At 44.9% G+C, this 20,421-nt stretch overlaps 1 protein-coding gene across 1 annotated transcript; it reads left to right on the forward strand.

Moving 5' to 3' along the window:
• The first annotated feature begins 4,945 nt into the window (after positions 1 to 4,945).
• LOC149330172 (uncharacterized) lies at positions 4,946 to 10,850 on the forward strand. The gene is made up of 3 exons (XM_089559761.1): positions 4,946 to 5,037; positions 9,871 to 10,041; positions 10,111 to 10,850. The coding sequence occupies exons 1-3, from the start codon at positions 4,974 to 4,976 to the stop codon at positions 10,848 to 10,850; spliced, it is 975 nt and encodes a 324-aa protein (XP_089415887.1). The 5' UTR covers positions 4,946 to 4,973.
• Positions 10,851 to 20,421: the final 9,571 nt, after the last annotated feature.

Raw genomic sequence — 20,421 nt, forward strand, 5'->3', positions numbered from 1 at the left:
TAAACCGTAATCGTGTGAGTTTCTGGCATTGTATTTAGGCTTGGATCCTACTGAACGCGCCTCACTGTTTATATATGAACGACGACGGTGTAAAAATGGTTACTAGCGTTTTTTTTTTTTGCCTCCTTTCGACACCGCCTCACTAGACAATTTGCTGTACAGTGTTTTTCCACCATCTTTCAACTCTGACCCTTCTAGCTGTTAATTAATTGTAAACGCATCCGGTAGTATGTAATCCATGTGCGACCAAGATGCCTTCACCTTTCTAAAGTTTCATTGATGTGTTCGGTAACTAGCAAAAGAAACCTGCTTCTAAGCTGCAGAAGGCATGACGCTTATTTGGATCTGGACCTGCCCAGCCTCCGCTGCATAACGGGAGTATATCGAACGTGAAAAAACAGAAATTATTAATATTAAGCTGTTAATTACTGCCTGGTGTTGTGTCCCGCATAAATCCAGTGCCTTCTGAGGATAATTGTCCCTAAAATGAATTAGTAACTGCGCAACACCCATACGCGTACGCTCTTAATCAAGATGTAGCTTTTTAAAAATAAACTTCCATATGTGTTGACCTTCTGCTACGCCGAGCAAATAAAATGAAACATTCGGCCCCCTGACGGAGTCTACTCTTAAGCCATAAGTGGTTAGGCGTAGCAGGATTATATGATCGTTAGTGGAATGCTTTACAGCACCAAATCCTCGTAGGCATAATCATCGTGGCCTAATTAGGGAACCCATAGTACGCGCTTAGCAGCTCAATATGCTCGCAATTCTCTTTTATTTGCTGAAAGACGGCTTGTAGAAAGAGTTCCATGGCTGACGTATTCGTCTGCACAGGTGAAACCAAAGACCAAATTTGGCTTAAATTTCACTAGAGGAAAGGTGAGCGTTAGGTCATAGGAAACTTTATGCCCAATGAAAAACCGATTGGCATCGTTAGGAATTTATGATATAATACCACACCTCAATCATGCGATGCGGGTAATGAAATGACCAGGCTATAGCGGCATTCTTTAATGGATGAAATTGAATTTTTTGGATTGCAGGTCATGGGAACTACAGCAGAGAGCTGATCGTGGAATAAGCCCCAATTATAGCAATTGTTTTAAATGAACAGAAGCACGAGGACGGAGACTGACAGAAGCACGAGGACGGAGACTGCCAAGTGGCACGACCTCTGCTAAGAGCCAAAGTCTTAATAAAATTTATACAACTGTTACGTTCCGCTGCATTGCGCGCTTAAGTCATAGAAAGCTGTCCCTATGTTATTGGCTGTTTTGCTGTTCTTGTTCTCAAGCCAGAGCCTCTGAAGATCAATCAATCAATCAATCAATCAATCAATCAATCAATCAATCAATCAATCAATCAATCAATCAATCAATCAATCAATCAATCAATCAATCAATCAATCAATCAATAAAAATCAATAAACCAATCAAGCAATCATGTTTATTTTCACATCAAGGATGTGAGGAGCGGGGACAAAAAGCCTATAGAGGCTTGACGGAGGTCCCCGCCCCCTACAGCAGCTACATTGTGCAGAAAAACCCACAATCACACAACGCTACAGTATATGTTATGCCTGTGACATATTTAAATGAAAAGCACATTGCATCGAAAATAAACATATTCAGGGCATCAAAAAACACATAACCATCAAACATATCACGCCAAGATGAAAGGCATAACAGCAGGCTGAGTTAGTACAGTAAAGAAAGAAACTATATGTTGTTACTCTTCACTAATTACAGTTTTTCAGAAATTGTTTAAAATGGACGGCATATTGTAGGACAGCTCCCGAAGCCGCTTTCTCCCGATGCCGCTTGTGACATTCACACGCAGCAGCGTCTTGCAATTGGCGGCGACGATCTGCCCTGCCCAACCTGGGTGTCACGCCCTCTGCGTCGGCATCCCGGGTTTTGCGCTCTAACCAGCATTAGCAGCCGCTGCATACCGTGCGCAGCGCACAGAGGATGTCGCTTCGTTGAACACCTGCTGCGCCGCTACCTTGTCGAAGTTAATGCTAGGTGTCGTGAAGCTTTGTCCAGGTTGGCCCCGTATATAACAGCTTTCACAGTCAAGGACGCGCGTTGTAAGAATCTCATCCACGAAAACAAAAAGTGTCGCGCTCCAGGCCATCTTCGCGGCTGGCGTCTGTCTGCTGGGTTACTGTACCCTTCAAATTTTCAGTGCGCAAATGCTGTGCTAGCAGTGGAGCGTCTCGCCGGGGACAGAAGGACAAACGGAGGGTCCGCATAACAAAAGGTCATACTGTTCGCTGGCATTCAACCACAGCGCTGTGAATTCACGTGGTATGCGCTCGTGTCGCTCATAGTACCCGACTGTAACACGTGCCTTCTGGCTCTGTTTCAGGAGCCGGAATATTTAGTTACAGTTGGAATTGACTTAACCCATGGAAATCTAAGCATGACCAGTATTTGCGCTGCGCGGATGTTTTCTTTCACGCACTGCAGGCGTCACGCAAAAATTTTGGAATTGAAACGTACACTACAAGGTTGCTGCTTTCTTGTGATTCAAAATATGGACTAAGGAAAAGTTACAATCCGTTTGCTTATTAGCCGCGAGGAGACGTCAGAAGTAGCGGTGCTAGTTGCTTGCTAGGTTATGGAAACAATTTTTTCAGGTACATGCCTCATTTTGTGGTTTACAAGCTGTGTAAATTTTAGGAGCTATACGTAACTGAACCAACACATTAGCAGTAGTGCTGGAATACTGCCCAGGATGCGATTCGATATCGCTTGTGGACGGCGAGAAGAGTATGCATTGAGGTATAGTAGCATACACATCTCAGGTGATGAAAATTAATGTCACGAGCTTAAAGTAGCTGCTTGCATATTTTTAGCACTAATATGCGATGCGATCCGGTGAAAGTCGGGTGAAAGCACAGTTTGAAGATTTCACTTCGCTGACAATATCTTTTATGATTAGCTGTTTTGGGAAGTCGGAACGCCTAATGTGTATATCTTAGTAGTAATAACATAACGCCCAAATCCATTTCTTCTAGATCTCGTTTTATGTTTTTAATATTTTGCTTGAAAAAAACACTGCACCATTTGTGCGTAGATTAGAGCCCAGGATGTTTGCTTCTGGGCCACGCCGTGTGGCTCGTCGTCTATTCAAGGCGTTCCAATGCTCTTGGTGTTGAGATTTCCGGCCTCCGAAAGTTAGGATTGCTACATATATTACACAAGCTCCACTACACGGCCTAGAAGTAAACTCTTCAGTGCTCTAAAGTTTTGGCGGTGACTGTATGTCCGTTTCTGCGAATTTTTTGTTATTAAGACCAAATCAGATTCATGTTTTTGTTGTCATTGTATCTTTGTCTCTATTAGTCTTTATTTTGAAGAGTATTTATTACCTTCAAAATAGATTGCAAGATTACCTGTGCACTCTTCCGAACTATCATTCCGGTCGTGACTTCGGGAACGCTAGCTCTTGGCGTTTGTAGCATTCGTAGCGTTGGTTGAGCTAAATCATTGGCTACTATCAAAAAATACTGTTCAGGTGCTTCGAAAGCGAAAGCATCACCTCATCGCGAGGGCTGTTGCGAGGTTCATTAATGATGGCTAACGCTCATTAGCATACAGTCCTAAGAAAACGCATAGACTAAGTTCACCTTTATTCGCCAGAAAGTAAGAGGATTTCGAGGTGTATGCGTTTGCGTGCTCGCTGCGTAATTTGAAAGTCCTTTGTGCAATTTCCCGCACCTTCGCACAAAATTTTCCTTTTATTTTTTGTTCCATACGTTACCATCTTATGATCTACTGCTAACGTCTACGATAGCATGGGGACGTCACCGAGGAATTTGTGCAATGAACGACGACGGACGCCGGCTTTTGAGCCAATAAGACATTTAATGCTTTCAAATTTAAAATGTGTCACAATACCTTCACAGAAGCGAAGTTCTAAGTGAAATAAGCGTTGTCGAGCATGATGTCGTTCGCAATTCGTTTGGCTTGGTTGTAATTTGTCACCGTCTTTAAATTTAGTTCTTTCGAACGTTAAGCACTTGCAAAATGAAACAAATGTTTTATTTTTGGTATTCATCTTCGCTTTGTGCATAAAAAAAACAGTGCCACAAACGTGCCAATGCAATTACGGAATTTATTGCTAGTATCGTTTCCTCGTCACATTTTTTTCTGATGGTTGGCGCAACTTTGAGATGCAGTCCGCCTCTCATTGGTTCTATGTGCACTGAGCAGAATTCCAGATTGAAAATTACTATCTCTCATTGTTGTTCAGGCTTCCAAAACTCAACCAACAGAGAATCAAACCCAAATGTAACCCTTGTGTTGATCGAACGTTCTCACAACAACAAAAAAAAAACAGTTAGTCTGAAAGTCTGATTCTTTTCTTGACAAACTTGCTATTGTAGCACCGGAAAATTCATAAAGAGAAAGCGGTTCGCATAATCACCGCACTGTGTGTTGTATTTGACTTGGCTTCAGGTCTGAAACTGAAATGGCCTACACAAAACAGCAATTTTTGTTTAATTCTTGATTTGGATCAGTTGCAAAGCATTCCTCTAAAATTAAAAATCAGATAGAGAAACCACGGACGCCCATTATCTCATTACTACGCTAAAGGGGACATTGATAAGTACCGCCAAGTTGCATAGTAATGGTTTGTAAAAGAGCATTTTTCCGAATTTCGCATAGAGACAATGGAGGGAGACGGCCGTGTCTCGAATGATGGAGGTCACGGAATTGACGTCTTCCAAATTCCCTCTCATTGTATTTTCTTCGCGAAAAGAATATGATAAAGACAATAGCGAGTCTGTGCATCTGCTTGACCCTGGCCAGCTTTTAGCCCATTGTGGAGCTCTAGCTTGCGCACTTCCATAGAATCGACATGACAAGTTTGATGAAACTGTTCGAATAAATTTTTCCGGCCTGTCTTAGAGAAACAGTCGGACAGTGCGTTCGGCTCATGGTAACTTCCAGTCGGGAAGGATGACAAGGCTTGGCCATTTGAATATCCTTGTGGTTTTTCTTGCACTCGCAAACGTCAGCCATGGTAAGCTTTTTTTGCCCGTGTGCCTATTGCGGTCCTTGCCAGTATCAGGGGTGTTCACCAGTAACTGAACTGCATGATTCCATCAATTACTGTTACTTCTTTTTTCCTGCGATCCATCTTTTAAAACCTAGGAGCCGCACGTCGCCTACGCTGAGATAAATTTATAATTGAATTTGCTGTTTTTCCTACCAGGTCAATTTCTATATGGAAAAAATTTTGCTGCAGTCCTACACATGACGGAAATCTCGGCGGTTGACCTGAAATTACTGATACAAAGAAGAAAAAGATATGACAACCGCAGTACTAACGCGCGTAGGTCAATACAGTCTTGTATGTTTTATTAAGGTCATACCTGTTGATGGTTCATACATCCTTTCCACACAAAGCTGCTGGTTATGAAGCAGGGGTACCCATCGCCTCGCCTCTGTGGCTATGGCGCTTAGCTGCTTAGTCCAAGGCTGTGGGGTCGGACGCCCACCCCAGCGGCCGCATTCGGTGGAAGCGAAATGAAAACCCGCCCGTGAGCTGTAAGATCTCAGTGTGCGGCAAAGCACCCGAGGTGACCGAAAATAAAATGAAGCCCTGCGCAATAGCGCCTCTTCTAGTCCCCATGTGCTGCTTTGGGATGTTAGGCCACACGTATTATTAAGCAGGGCTTAGAAAAGTATTCATATTAACTCTCTAAGGCTCCGCCAGAGGAACCGCTAGATAAAAGCAATAAACCTTTTGTATCCGGCGATTAGGGGTATGTCCTTATATGTTAGGCTTAGCAATTTTACACTGAAAATTATTATGCTGGAAAGTGCATTTCTACAGTGTTGTGAGCAACCGGTATACTTTTGGAAAGATTAATAAGACTACTCACATTTTAGGGCGTATTGTGGCGATACGCCGGGAATTACAGGGTTAATTCGGGTGCCTGGCGTTTACTAAAAGCCACCTGCAAAAAAAATGCGTTGGCTAGAATGCTTCGAAACGTGTGGTGTACGTCACCAAACTAACCGTGACAATGCAGAATGAGTACTGCTATAAAAGGAGGAGGAAGAAGGGGATGAGGAAAGGCGTGGAGGTTAACCAGTATCTGGAAACAGTTTGCTACCCTGCACTGGGGGAAAGGGATGAGGGGATATAAAGGAGAGGGGGAAAGGGAGAGATGCGAAAAAGTAGAAGGCGAAAAGGCTTGGGCAAAGTCACAGCCCGTCGTGCAGGTCCGACTCTCGCCAGAGCCGCTGGAGGGCGCGGCAGGCCCTCACTGCCGATGATCTCCGCCGCCAGTGTCCCAGAATCTGGAACTCCGTTAGCGGGCGTGAAATGGTGGGTTCCAACGCAAGGCATAGAGAATGTCTTGTAGAAATCTACGCTGGACATTCAGAAGGAGTATGAGAAATGGTCTCATTACAGCCACAGATGTCAGAGGCAGGATTATCAGCCATGCCGCTCATAGTAGAGATGTGGTTTGTGAATGCGACAGTAGGCCTTAAGCGACGCAGAAAATTTGCCTCACGTCGTGGTAGGCCGTAACCTGCTCTAAAAAGTGTTTAAAAAACAGTATAGGAGACGACAGACGAAAATGACGGCACACCACGGAGTTAGGCAAATTACAGGACATGATGTAGGTGCAGGCCACCATGACCCTTCGTCAAGCGGGATCCAATCGGAAGGAATGCATTACGGACGGCGTCGATTGAAAAGCTGATGGGTAAACACGGTTTGACAGTTTTAGTTTGGTACTATGGAAAGGTATTGCGAAATTTTTGTCGAAATTATTATGCCCAAGCGCTGTGTAGGCGTAGGAAGCACGAATGCGCACGCCACACACGAAAGCTCAGACTGTATGCGTTTCCGACGTACGGCCAGCAGCGAAAGTTGTGCGGTATATGGCGATCTCTTTTGTACCACGTGGCGTTGTGGTCGGGTCCGTACGTGGATTGGTTAAAATGAATCGAACTTCGCCCTCGTCTTTCGCGATTCCAACCGATTAAGAGGGCTTTCTCAAAAGCTGTGCTATCACCCACCGCTGTCTCCTCGGTGACTGAAGGACGGAAGCAAATGCACGGAAACAAAAGGTAGTCTCCGCTCACGGACACTCGTTCGTAGTGCGGTACAATCCTGCGATCGGCGCTCGAACCTTACAGTACACGCCTGGAATGAGTGCCGTCTCACAGTGATTTCTACGGGAATCTATGGGACTCCCAAATCTCACAACTAGAGGGCCGGCTGGTACATTTTATGCAATTTCCGGCACTAGTTAATGGCAAACTTGTTCTCAATTTGGTTTCAAATATGTTAATTTCGCAAGCATTTCCTGACGCACTCACTTCTGTTAGGAATGTCATTTCTTGTTTTTAGAGCATTCTGCTGACAAATTATTGAAAAAAACGTCTTTTATGGGCGACCATATTTGTTGCATTTGCCCTTAAACAAGCCCTGATATCTCTGTAAGCGGTTGATGCCACACAAAGCCTCTGTGATCGCCGCGGAGAGATTCTAACTCGTCACCTTGGGATTTTGCAGGTGAACGCTGTGGCCGTGAATGAGCCACCACATACGGTGATAGTTGCACGAGGAAGTTTCGCCGTGATTGATGGAAGTTGTTGTCGTCACCTGCGTACAGTTTCGTAAAGAAATTGGATGTGTTTCTGGCCGGACATTAGAAATGAGGTCTAGACGGGTCTAGGTAGTGTGATGTGAAGGGGCGGTAATTTGAAGAAAGTGCGAAGTGTTTTCCAGTGGCCCAAGTGAAGCTAGAAAGGGGCGCTGGCATTAACCTTGTATGGCTCAGCTGTTGCTCACAATTCTGCGTGGAGATGGATAGAGAAATGTCTTTAAATGACAGGGACGTTGTGTTACGTAACCATTGTCTGGGCTACGAAAACTCAAGATGATGACGTCAGGTGGGCTACATTGTAGAGCAGAAGGCTTAGTCTAGCGCGCGAGTGACCTGTAGTACAAGTCTTTGTAGGTCAATATAAAAGTGCTCGACGAAAAGTTATGGTGGTGTTGTCCTAAAATACACCCCAGAATGCGTTGGTAATGGTGACACAGATAGCGATTCTGAATATGTTTCTTAAAAGAAACGACATTTATGAATGCCAGCCAAACCCTTAACGCTATAAAGGTGCCGTTTTTTGCCTAAGCAAAGTACTAAGCGCAGACTGTGCCCAGCTTTCCTGGACATCACCCATTAGCGGGGTCTGTAGGCTGCCTGTAGCGAACATCCCGTAACTCAAAGGGAATATCTTCGTTTGTAATTGAGGGAAACCTAAAGGGTGCTGTGTAGCAGTGCGTGCAGATAATGATCTTTATGGTCTACTCGTCCTACGCGCTGCAGAATCTGATTTATGAAATGTTTCCTGTGCTTGAAACAATTAGCTCTGATGGCCATAGAAATCAATCGAGAGTAATAAACATTCAGAATTCGCGGCGTGGTAATTTTTTATGTTCAGCACCATACATCACGTGGTGCCTGGCGTGGAAACTGGAAGCGTTTCTCAGATTCTATCCGCTTGGCTTCAGGAGTGGTGTCAGAAGTATTATGTTGAGGTACTCGTGGAGTATTAGGTGGCTATCTTCAAACCATTCTTAATAATAAAGAATGTGGTGCGATACCTCTAATAGCTGCGCAGAGTGTACCTGTTGAATTGTTCAAATTTCTGCCTACTTTATAAAGTATTGTAGCGTTTAGCATGCTGTGTAATAAAACTTTCCGCGAATTTCATTAATTCAAGAGCTACTTTAACGCAGAATCCCCAGCTGCAGCTGCCATTTAGCCCCAACTTCCAAGCAATTGTAGTGTGTTCACCGAAAGCACACATGCATACATGAAAAAGAAAATATAGGATGCACCTGCAAGCCACGGAGTACCAGTGGCCGTCGTGTCCTGTCGCCCTGCCTTATTGCCGGAGTTAACATAAGGCAATTGAGAACTTTTCCAGGTAGAATTATTCAGCCTGTAAAAGCGAAGCAAAAGTGAGCACGCATTGATCTCTCGCAACAATCTCCTAGCAACGGGACCATGCGGTGCCGATAACGTCATCGGCAAATGGCCACAGATGAAGGGACACTGTCCGTTGACCCCACGTCCACCGTCGAAGGAAAGCAGGTCAACAGAGAAATTATAAAAAAGCATTAATTCTCACCACGCAGACCTAAGTTGGGCAGATCACTTGCAAAACATGCAACATAAAATTGTTCCTCCATGATGAAGTTTTTTTCCTGTGATGAAAAAGTTTCCACAAAAAGTAATAAAGGGTATACTGTATGGCAGTTGAAACATTCATTGCTACTGCCAATATCTGGTGAAACCCACTTCTGTGAGGACTGAAAAATACAACGCACGCAAGTTCTCTACCGGTTACGTGGCATTTAATGTTTCTCGCGTTGTAATTTCCAGATCTTTCGCTCACCTTGTCTCGAGGAAGAGACGTATTGGTTCGGCGTTTTGTTCTGTGTAGCAAAGCACTACAGGGAAGAAATCATAAAGAGAGCATGTTTGGAATGGCGCGTTCTCTAAATGATTCATCATAATAGTAGACAACAGGGAACTCAGTGTTATAGTAGCTCTTCAGACAATTTAGTGCAACGTAGGTATTTGAGGGCTGCAATGCATTGCAGAATGACGGATAGTTGTTCAGGGGGTATTAACAAACGATACTAAATTGATGCGCTGCAACATGACGGAACATGCTTGATGGCATTGAAAAGCAGTTCAACTACGGCTCGCAGCAAAAGTTAAACTATGGTAGCTACAACGTTTCTGAACCAGACGTGTCACTCATTCGAATAAGTGCCTTCTACTCTAAATGCAATCTTTCTCTCTAAATTTCTATGCAGGAATCAACGAAGGCAGTGAGGACAAACAGAGTGCTCAGTCCTTGGTACACGCACGCGTACGTCGTGAAGCAACCAAGGGCGGTAGTTTTGGTGTAACTGGATATCATAATATCATTGTAGCCGATGACAGCGGCGAGGACACCGCTCAAGAACCAAGCCGTCGTCCGGCTGGTGTTGGCCGAGGCTCACGAAGGAGAGGAGAAGACGAAGAAGGTGGTGGGTATAGGCGCGGTCGGCCAGGTGGTGGCCGCGGGTCACGAAGGAGAGAAGAAGACGAAGAAGATGGTGGCGGGTATGGGCGCGGATCCCGTAGGCGTGTTTCCGATGAAGGCGGACGTCGTAGGCGGCCTTCTAGAAGAAGGTATGAAGACAGCGACGAAGAGGGAGGCCGCAGGGGCGGCAGAGGTCGCGGCCGTGATGGCCTTGACGAAGAGGAAGAAGGTTCACCTCCCAGCGATCGGCGCAGAGGCGAAGGAGGCTCAAGCCGTAGGCGAGGTAGGGGTCGTGGCCGCGGCCGCGGCTCTGGTGGCAGGAGGCGCCAAAGGGTTGAGGATGAAGATAAAGGCACCGAGCGAGAGCGTCCCAGGGGTAGTAGACCTCCTAGTAGCGCTGAGGCACCTGAGAAGGCAGGTCCTATAGGTAATGAAGGCATGACTGTAACTGGTTTTCATAAACTCATTGTGGCGGATGGCAGCGGCGAAGACCAAGGAAACCGCCCGGCTGGAGGTGGAAGGGGTCGTGAGGACGACGAACGTCCACGCAGGCGTCGTCCGAGTCAAGATTCTGGCAGACAGAGGCCATCCACGCAAGAGGAGGAAGACGACGGGGGGAGGGGAGGCGGAGAACGTTCGCGGCACAGCAGAAGGCGTGGTGATGGCGGCGGAGGCGAGGGCGGCCAAAAGACAACGCAAGATTCCGGCGATGGCTCTAGCTTTGGCGTCACTGGTTACTACAATATTATAGTCGCAGATGACGATTAGGATGACGGTGGTCACTCCTTTCGCTGAGGGAGGGTAGGAGGCAGAGTGAGTACTGTGCATCAGACCCATTACCGAACGCTTTGGCTCTGTCGGTTTGCGGCGTGGAAATATGTTGGAGAGTGCTTTCTTTTCGAGAGAAGTGTTAAATAAACTTAACAATTTTAGGATAAAAGAAGAAAAGGGCTTTTAGATTAACTACACTTGCAGAAGTTTTTAGTCATATGTATTGGAAGGCAGCAGCGCCATAATTCACGAGGTGGCTCGCGAAAACAAAATCGTATGGCGGTAAATTTCATGACGAAGGGTAGACTCCCAAAAAGCATTCATGTTGGTTGCATCACTTTGTTCTTCTGATGATCAAGCATTTACGGTACGTAAAAGCAGCACTTGAATAAAGTACACTGCGCTATGATCACTTTAAACGCATATCTTTGGTTTGGGGAGATTAAATAGTATGAGTGGCGGTAAGCGTACACTTCCACTTTAATAACTTAAAAGAGCTCAGAATTTTGAAGATGCCTTCATTATAATTCAGAACATCTTTCCGCCGCTCGAAAACGTGGTGTTTGTGCATGCGTAAATTAGAAAGCTATTAACATCACTGCACATGAAGGTCATGATAAATGGGCCTGATCTGACACTCTTTAGGAGGTTTTGCGCTATTACTTCCGCCGATATACTTTTTTACAGACCTTGCAGATGCGCGTTAAAAACGGCTGTGAACGCAACTCTGATTAAAAAAAAATTGGCATTCTTAAAAAAAATGGAAAAAATAATGGCAGAGTTGGTGCAGATGTGAAAACCTCAAGTTGACCCGATTGTAAACAGGATGTAAAAGCGATTCGGTAATTTTTTCACAAATAAAAAAAACCTTCGAACCACTGTCGAATCCCAAACTGCAAAAATAAAATGAATCATTTTGTTTCAAATATTTGAAATAACACATACTTTGTTGCCGATTAGTTTTACACTACTATACGCAGCACTCGTATGCAAGGAAACGCTTTCAAGGATGTGCTAATATTATATTTTATTTATGGTGGCCCAGTAATGCTCGGGAAAATGCTTAGTATAATTAACGTGCTTTCATTCACATATGCGCATTATATGGTGCAAACCCTGACAGAATTATATTCACCAGGATCACATATACTGGCACTCAGCATCTTGCTCCACTGAGTTTGCTGTGCATGGTAGTCGAAAACAAATTGCTAACTCCGCACATTTTGAATTGGAACCATCCTCCCTAATTATTGTTACATTTTACGCAAAAATTTTTTTTTCATATATTTTATTCATTGATGATGGACGTTGCATGAGCCCTTGAAACAAATAAAAAGAATAGACTCGGGTTGCGCTTCCTTCACTATAAACGTGCACAAATTTGATCTTTATAAACAATTACGACGATTTGGGAAACAGAATGAATTATTCTACGGAACGTAAATTTCAGGGCAATACATTTTTATATTCAGTACACTGCAGAGTAACAGGATATGAAAATATTAGTGTACTAATCTTACGAGCCCTTGATAACGACGGCCCGAAGACGATTTTGGAGTTCACTCTATAGGTTACTATCAGTGGCAGTCTTACGTCAAATACTTTTCTCAGTCATACAGTACCCAGTAAAGCAATATCAGCAGTGAACTTGGTATTCGTATTTCATCCGACAGCAAACCTACACTATTCATATTCGATTTGGTTTTTAAAAAGCGCTAATGTCTTATTCATGGAAAATATGGCTTGCATATACTTGAAAGCATTGTATGAAGAAATAATTTTCTTTCTGTCCCTTTTCATACAGCACGTCAGAGTCGCCTGGACCAACCCTGGACAACACCGACTCATCCAACCAGCTGCGAAGAGTTTCTTCCCGTCCACATGTGCGGAAATCAAGAACGCACATACACAAGCCCATGCAAGCCTTGATTATTCCTTAATTAAAAAAAGAACCCCTGCAGTGCGGGCTCATTGGATCTAGTGTGTGATGCAGTCAATGACAAAAATGTCTACTTTCCAGAATGCAGTGAACAGTTATTACTGCGCCTCCCCGTGGAAAGCCTTGTTATAAAAATTATGCAGATTTGAGTGACATAGCTGAATGCCGCCGCTCAATATCCGATGACGTTTAAACACTCAGACAAACCAATAGACAAACACTGCGTGCCAGTGGACAGATGTAAAAAATTAGAGGGGACACTTAAGCTAGTATGAGTAGCATGCTGGTATGATGCCATAGCGTAATGGGTTGAGTCCCATAATCCCAATAATTCCCAAAGTGCTTTAGGACTCCGCCAGAACGTTTCCGTGCAGCTGGAGCATATCCTTGGACACTGGAGTGATGCGGCTTTGGCAGCGAGAGGGACAAAAGCACTCTTGTTTTTCTTGGGAACACAAATTTCGTGGACACCTTTTGATGACCAAGTGTGTTTGTGAGTGCGTGAGCGCTGACTATGCTTGTTTTCACCTCTCACCCTTTCTTTCCTCCCTTTTCCGCTTTTTTCAACCTCTTCTTCTTCTTTTATATTCTCATCTTTCACCCTCACCTAGAGTAGCATGCTAGGCTAACAACCAGGCAGACCTACCCTGTATTCCTTAAAGTCTTTCCTCCTCCTCGTCTCCTCATATATGCTCTTTAATTTACGTTAATAGATACCTGGGAGTTCCTATGTCCCTCCTGGCGCAGTGGTGCAGCTGTTAAGCCATGCGCCACTTGCCTGCGATGGCAGGATCTCCTAGCGGTAGGGCTTGTGGGTCTCGTGCAACCCAGGCTGCTCTTTCTGAGCGACCAATCCTTAATTTAACTGCCACCTGCCATGGTGGCCAGTTTGCTCACCATCCGGAGAACAGGTTGTGATAACGCCGGAAGGTCACGTAACCTAGGCGGCCCACCTGTCTCCAAGGTTGCTTGCTCAATGGGGGCCGCCTGCCAGATGCATACTCGTGATTTTTCAGTCACAACGCCGACAACGCCGACACCGGATTTTCTCGTGGACAATGCCTTTAATGCTATTGCGTTAAAAAAAACGTGAACGAAGTACACTGGTTGAACACTGACTGGGCGTCTTTGTTGCAAACCTTGAAGGTAAACCCTGCCAGTCCTTCATTACTCTACTTCATGAAACGGAGAAGGTTATTATGTTTTGACAGTACGAAGCATTTTCACTATTCTCGAAGTACTTCTCTTCCCATAGCTACCAAACAAAGCTATGTCAAGGTCGCGCAGTACGAAGGGGAACACGGGAGGGCGTGGCCACCACTGTTCGCAAAGTGCTGCCGCCGAAAGCATGCCAGAATTTGCGGGAAACTCGCATGCGCAGTAAACTTGGCCAGCTTTTCTTTCTGGGCATGGCTCTGGGTCTCCCTATTTTCTGCGGCTTTCGGCGACAGCGCTTCTTGAAGTCCTGCTTCCACATTCTCGCGTGTTCCGTTTTATACTTAGTGACCCTGTACTTATCGACGATACTAGTTCCCTTCTTCGAAGATCATCCCAGGTAATATGAGTAACATAACCTTACCTATGCTTTTTTGTATGTAATACAATTTATACATTGTAATGTACACAAGGGCGGCAACAATGACGGCAGTGTCATTTCTTTTATCGGAGCCCATCCATGCAGAATTCACAGAACTGTGCTGGCAAGAGGGAAGTAGACACGAAGAAAACGGATGAGGGGAAGAGAGAACGTTAGCGTAAAATGCATTTCGCGCATTAATCACGGCGCTGACATAGGACACCTGTGTACATCTTCGATTAGTGTCTTTCCTCGTGGACAACACATTCTTACCCTCATTTCAGAGCTTGCACGTGCACAATGCTCAAATAAAGTTTTCCTGCCGCCATTTTTGATAGCACCCTGCTGCAAGAGAAAAGAGGAGTTAGCTTCATGTTCATTTTAAAACTTTAGCAGAGATAAAATTTTAGAATTTTTGAATATTTTTGTACACAACATGTAAAAAACGCAAAGGTAAAAGGTGGAATAATTGAATAGAAAAGAGGGAGAGTGTCAAACAATCTCGAAATTGGAAAAGGCAGGTTAGGAAGGAATAGTTCCATGGTGCTCAAGAGGTAGTGCCCTACTTTCTGAAGCTAGATCATGGTGTCTTAGAATACGCACCTACAAAAAACTCTAAGGAGGGTTACGATGCTCCATAATGCGAAATTTTAGCGCAGCTCTGTCTGCTTCAGCAGCGTGAACATCAGGGTTCTTGCGGCGGTGGTGCTGAGCCTTTGCTCGGCAGCTCGTTTAGCAGCAGCGGCAGACAGAGAATTTCAGCCGGTTGCGTCGCACGTTCTTCAGAAAACTTGCTGAGACTGTTTTTTAATGTAATATATAAGCAGACGGTTTATTCTAGGAAGATAACGCTTATGAGTGGCGTGACCTACGCGGACGACGTATCACGTTCAGCAGTTTCACAACACTGGCCGCCAACGGAGCGGAGCGTGGAGCCACTGCGAGCAGGGAGCGGCGTTGGTGCGCGTGAGAATGTTGCCTCATGCAGTGTTAATTGATGACGACGCGTACGGCGCGCCTAAAACCCTAGGTACGCTTCGCGCCACCACACTTTGGCGCCATCTATGGGCGAGCGGCGGTACTATCGCATGCTCGGTTACGGCGACGGCGACGCGGCTCAACCCACGAAGGAGCGCTTAAGAGCTGCGCTCTGAAAGAAATATAACCAAGAAGATTACATATATACAGTGTGTGGTAAATCTGTACAAACAAGTGAACAACTTACACTCGAATATTATGGTATCCATCCTGGCGTCGATGCAGGCAGAGTCCCTCTCCTTGCGGCGGTAGGGTTTAGAGATTAGTATGGTCATGTGAATGAATGTGCGGTGGAAGTCAGCAAATAGCGATTGGAAGATCTGCGGCTTAGAAGTAGACAGGTGACATAGGGTTAGAAGTGTAGGATTAAAAATGTATGTAAAGAAAATTGCGAATTTACAGACCGATTTATAACAACGCTAAGGAAATACAAAGGAAAAATGAACGAAAAAGAAAAAAAAAGCTAAGCATGGTGGCAACTGTCACCACCCCGTTTCCGAGAGGACGCTCTTATCTTCCATCAATCCCATCCACCTGGAAACTAAAGCAAGCTTCACATAAGAACATGTAACTGCTACGCATATCCTTAATCTTCTGCATTTGAATGCTTTCAGCGAAGACATTCTAAGGTGCTTATTTTATATTCTTGGTACCTCCTTGATATTGCCGCGAATCTTTGTAGCGTTTTTTGTTGCGTTTATTTGTTCATGCTTCAAGGCTGCCGGCACGCCGCTTTATCGCTTCGTTGTTGAAGCAAGACGCGCCTAAATTTATCTCGATTAATCGCATCCAGGCGGAGCCGATTCTACTTTGCGTCAGAATGTTCTAGTAACTTTCCAAGCTTTATCTCGAAAGTTCGCCATCAGCTCTAAAAAGCGCATGGCCGACAGCGGCGGGGATTCTGTTCGACGACCGCCGAGCACGCTTGTTGCTACGCCGCCGCCGAGTAATTCTTTGCGGGCGCAAGTCAGTCCAAGTAAAGAGTTTCGTTTAGAAGCGATTCTCGCTGTTTTCCTATACTGCAGTCACCACTACGTGACAATATCGTCATTTATTAACATGTGCATGCTTGCTAGTTTTTTGCGTAATTGTGTGCAACTTACAGGCCTGAAACGCCGGCATGCTGGAATAGAATAACATCTCAAAGACCTCTTTTTCCTCGGCAGAGCGATGACAACCATGACGCACGTGCAATGACAGCATATCAGTCAGCACTGCGCTGGAGACAAAGGAAAAAACATGGCGGCCGCTTGCATAAGAACTATTTTAAGCGCGTAAGTCAGTGTTCCAAGAGACTGCAATCCAAAACGACTGCAAAGCAGAACAAATACTATTCAATAAGCCAGCCCACGTAGAGTGATGCTGCACGTTCTTGAGGATCTCGGCTAGCTTATCACTGAATGAGGTGATTTCTAAGAGACGCTGCTTTTCCCAGTACATAAAGTAATATTTGTTTGCAATTGTTTTTCAGAAAGCCTAAAAAATGAAGAATGTTCAATATACCAGCTTGTTCACTCTTTGCATAACCGATATTGCAGTGGTCGTGCGATGCTAATCCACTAAAGCGAGATATATGTATAGCCGTATATTAATGCGAAAACATTATATGGTCGATCAATCAGAAAACCCGGCGTTCCGCCCATGAGAAACGGACCCGACACCCGCGTCACCTTATGAGTCTTTGGCAGTGCCTACATTATCAGAAAAGAAAGAAAAATAAACTTTATTGAATAATTATTTCGAAGTGGGTTTCGAACGCAGGCCGGCTCGAAGAGACCAGCTTCGCTTGCCTTCTCATTAGAGCACTGCACCATAACAGTTTTTTTTCTTTAATGCATTTTTTGACTGTGAAAATATGCCTCATAAATCGCTATAAACTACGCCATTACCACAGCACAACACACCCCGCACTGAACTGTCAGTGCTTTGCGCTGGGTTTAGGTTTACAGCACGTAAGCAGTCGTAAGTGCCCTCCGAAAATTTTGTATCACTTATGGTTCTGAGGCAAGACAATTAATAAATAAAGTATGCAAGTATGATTCCTTCATGTCCACAGTGCTATTAAGGGGGACTGTATAAATCGAGCTATTTTATCGTCTCTTCTGCTGCCCGTCAATATTTTGGCTAACTGAATGCAAATTGAGCAGTACTGTTTCACCATCCCTCTTAAGTCGCTCACCATTCAACTCCCCACCCCCTTCTTTCTACCATAGAAAAAGGAAAAAATATCAAGTGAAAAACTATTACGTCACTGCTGGCGAAAGAAAGGAGTCACTACAGTCCTGCTGAAGGAAGGATATTCCATATTGATCCATTTCTCCTCGTCCGGAGGCCATGTACATGACCTCTCAGAGTAGCGTCGAAAGACAAATGACCGTTGTATCGGGAGTATCGTGAAGTATCGCGAGCAGTATCGCGAAGCAGAAGGGCCCGGGTTATCGAACTGTTGCCCTTTTTCTTCCTTCCAGTTAAAAGTAAGGCAAAGACAATAGCCTGCCAGAGCATCTGTTTGACCATGGGCGTCTTTGCAGTATTGTAGAAGGGCTGCCTACCGGCAAGCCTTGCGTCAAGATGACAAGTTTGGCGAGCGAAATACAAAGGAGCTGAACTTGTTGCTGCCGTGAAGTGCACTGGGACGCTTCTTCTTGCATGTGGAAGGATGAAGCGCGGGAAAATGAGGGAAGAGGTTAAGTCGCACACCTTGATGGTCTTGTTGATATTGGCTAAGTTTGGTAATGGTAAGTGTCCTTTCGTTAGTATGTCTTGTTGCACCTCCAGTTGAACAAATCACGCTGCTTAACGGCAATAACCGAAAAATTTGAGTGTAAAACCGGGATCCAGTACGTGCTAGCTATCTTCGATGCAGAGCCAGAAGTTATTACGATAGCGTTATGCCTAAAGGCATAATTCTGTGAATAATTTTAGAATGCACCATTTAGCGATGCCTACTTCTCTATGGACTCGTAGCCTTTGTGTCGCTTGCCCGTTGCTCGCGGCTTTATAGAAAATGTGGGCGGCAACACCAGTTTATCAGGTCTTTTTTGAACGAAGTTAGGACTGTTTGCGGTCCGAAAACTGTGAAGGGTAGGTTCCCAATTTTTTTGCATTTTTGACGTTACAAACCAGAGATTGAGAAAAACTGGACAGAGTTTTGTAAATTAAAGTGTGGGTGTCAATATTTTTGTTTCATTTTTACAATGTTTGTATCCCGAAGTATAGTCAAGATAAAACGTGCGGCCTAACTCTGCTTTAAATGTAGTAAACAAATTTATACGTGCGGTTCACACAAAGAAGGCCAAGTACATTTATGGTAACACAGAGGTGCTGACGTTTTAAGTGCAGTACGATGCCATGCAAATTTCTCTTGAGGTGAAATCCCACTCGAGTCGCTGTCCCCGGCGCAATATTTGCCGTCGGACAAGCGGGTAACTAAACCCCTTTACACAAAGACCTTTTTTTTTCGAAAACAGTACCAAAACTGTCCTTTAAGAACCATCCTGTCATCTATCGGCAAACCCAAAAAAAAATGCCGGCATGAGCCCTACTTAAACCGGACAAACAGCGCCTGAAAACACACAACGAGCTGAACTCGTCATGAGCCTGAAATGACAGTCGGCTTATGACAAGACTAGCTCGTCCTAGTCCGGTAGGAGGTCATTGAGGTACACATATCAGCGTCAAGAAAATTTACCTCTTTAAAATTCCTCAGCTGTGAAATGCGATATAGCGAAGCATACAAACTAGTGCCAGTGAGATTAGGGTGTAAAGAAACAGAAGTGAACATGGCAAAAAGTAGACAGTACTCTGAGGTAACTTCTACTGTGTCCACCATTTTTTCTCAGCTACTCGTCATATAGACGTGGGCAGCACGCCTCCACACGTTAGAAACAACCAACTAGCCTTCCTCCATCAGACACTTAAACACTGTGTTCATTGGCTTTTAGCCAAGCTTTCTTTCCAGCACTGTCTCCCAAGTAATGCGGAATGCCTTACTGTCATCCACGAGTTTTCGACTGAAGAAACAAAAAACTGTATTCCCAGACAATTCGGGGTCACCGTTGCCAAATAAAATCATAGTAGTGTTTGTCCGCATTTACAACACAGCACTCACTAATGGCCAGACTTGGAGCTTTACCAGATTGATATGATCCCAGAGACCCGCCGCGGTGGCTCAGTGGTTACGGCGCTCGGCTGCTGACCCGAAAGACGTGGGTTCGATCCCGGCCGAGGCGGCTGAATTTTTATGGAGGCGAAACTCTAGAGGCCCGTGTACTGTGCGATGTCAGTGCACGTTAAAGAACCCCAGGTGGTCGAAATTTCCGGAGCCCTTCACTACGGCTTCTCTCATAGCCTGAGTCGCTTTGGGACGTTAAACCCCAACAAACCATATGATCACAGGTATGACCGCTACTGCCCCCTTATAAAAATGTATTGGGGTAGCAGTAGTAGCTGTCGCAGTAGAAAGACTAGAAGGGGTAGTAGGAGCAGTATTTGCAGAAGGAATAAAATTTGTAGTAGTGTAAGTAGTGGTAGTTGTAGAAGTATCAGTAGCAGCAGCATTACAGTTGATCCTCCTTATAACGTTGTCAAAGTCGGACAAATTTCTTCGTTATAGTAGTACGTGACCATGATTGCAACTGTATTTAGTATGCTCACTGGGTTACCAGTAATCGCGTATAGTCAGGACAACAAAGTTGGCTTATATTGTGCCACCTATATGTATTGGAAAAGATTTCGGTGCCCGCAACAAGAGCCCATCACACTGCCGAGTACGCGTACACTAACCAAATCTGTAAGCCTTGCTTGTGTGTGCGCGCTTCTACCGGGCCCGCGAGGGCTTCAGCGCCTTGAAAACGGATCTCAGGGTAACAGTGCGGTGAAGACAGAGATACCTATTCAGCATATATATAGGTCAGTTGTCTCGTCGGTAAAGCGGACGTTGGCTTCAGTAAAAGAGAGCGCGCGCTGACAGTTTCGTCACGTGCACCCCCCCCCCCCCCACCCTCCTTTGTTGC

Source organism: Amblyomma mixtum, chromosome 9 (genome assembly GCF_055824585.1).
Source record: "Amblyomma mixtum isolate Tamu chromosome 9, ASM5582458v1, whole genome shotgun sequence".
Taxonomy (NCBI): domain Eukaryota; kingdom Metazoa; phylum Arthropoda; class Arachnida; order Ixodida; family Ixodidae; genus Amblyomma; species Amblyomma mixtum.

Bases quoted from the DNA above. Each gene is read 5' to 3' on its own strand.
- LOC149330172 (XM_089559761.1), top strand. From the start codon at position 4,974: ATGACAAGGCTTGGCCATTTGAATATCCTTGTGGTTTTTCTTGCACTC. The intron at 5,038-9,870 runs GTAAGCTTTTTT...ATTTCTATGCAG, and splicing joins ACTCGCAAACGTCAGCCATG to GAATCAACGAAGGCAGTGAG. The intron at 10,042-10,110 runs GTGTTGGCCGAG...GCGGTCGGCCAG, and splicing joins ACCAAGCCGTCGTCCGGCTG to GTGGTGGCCGCGGGTCACGA.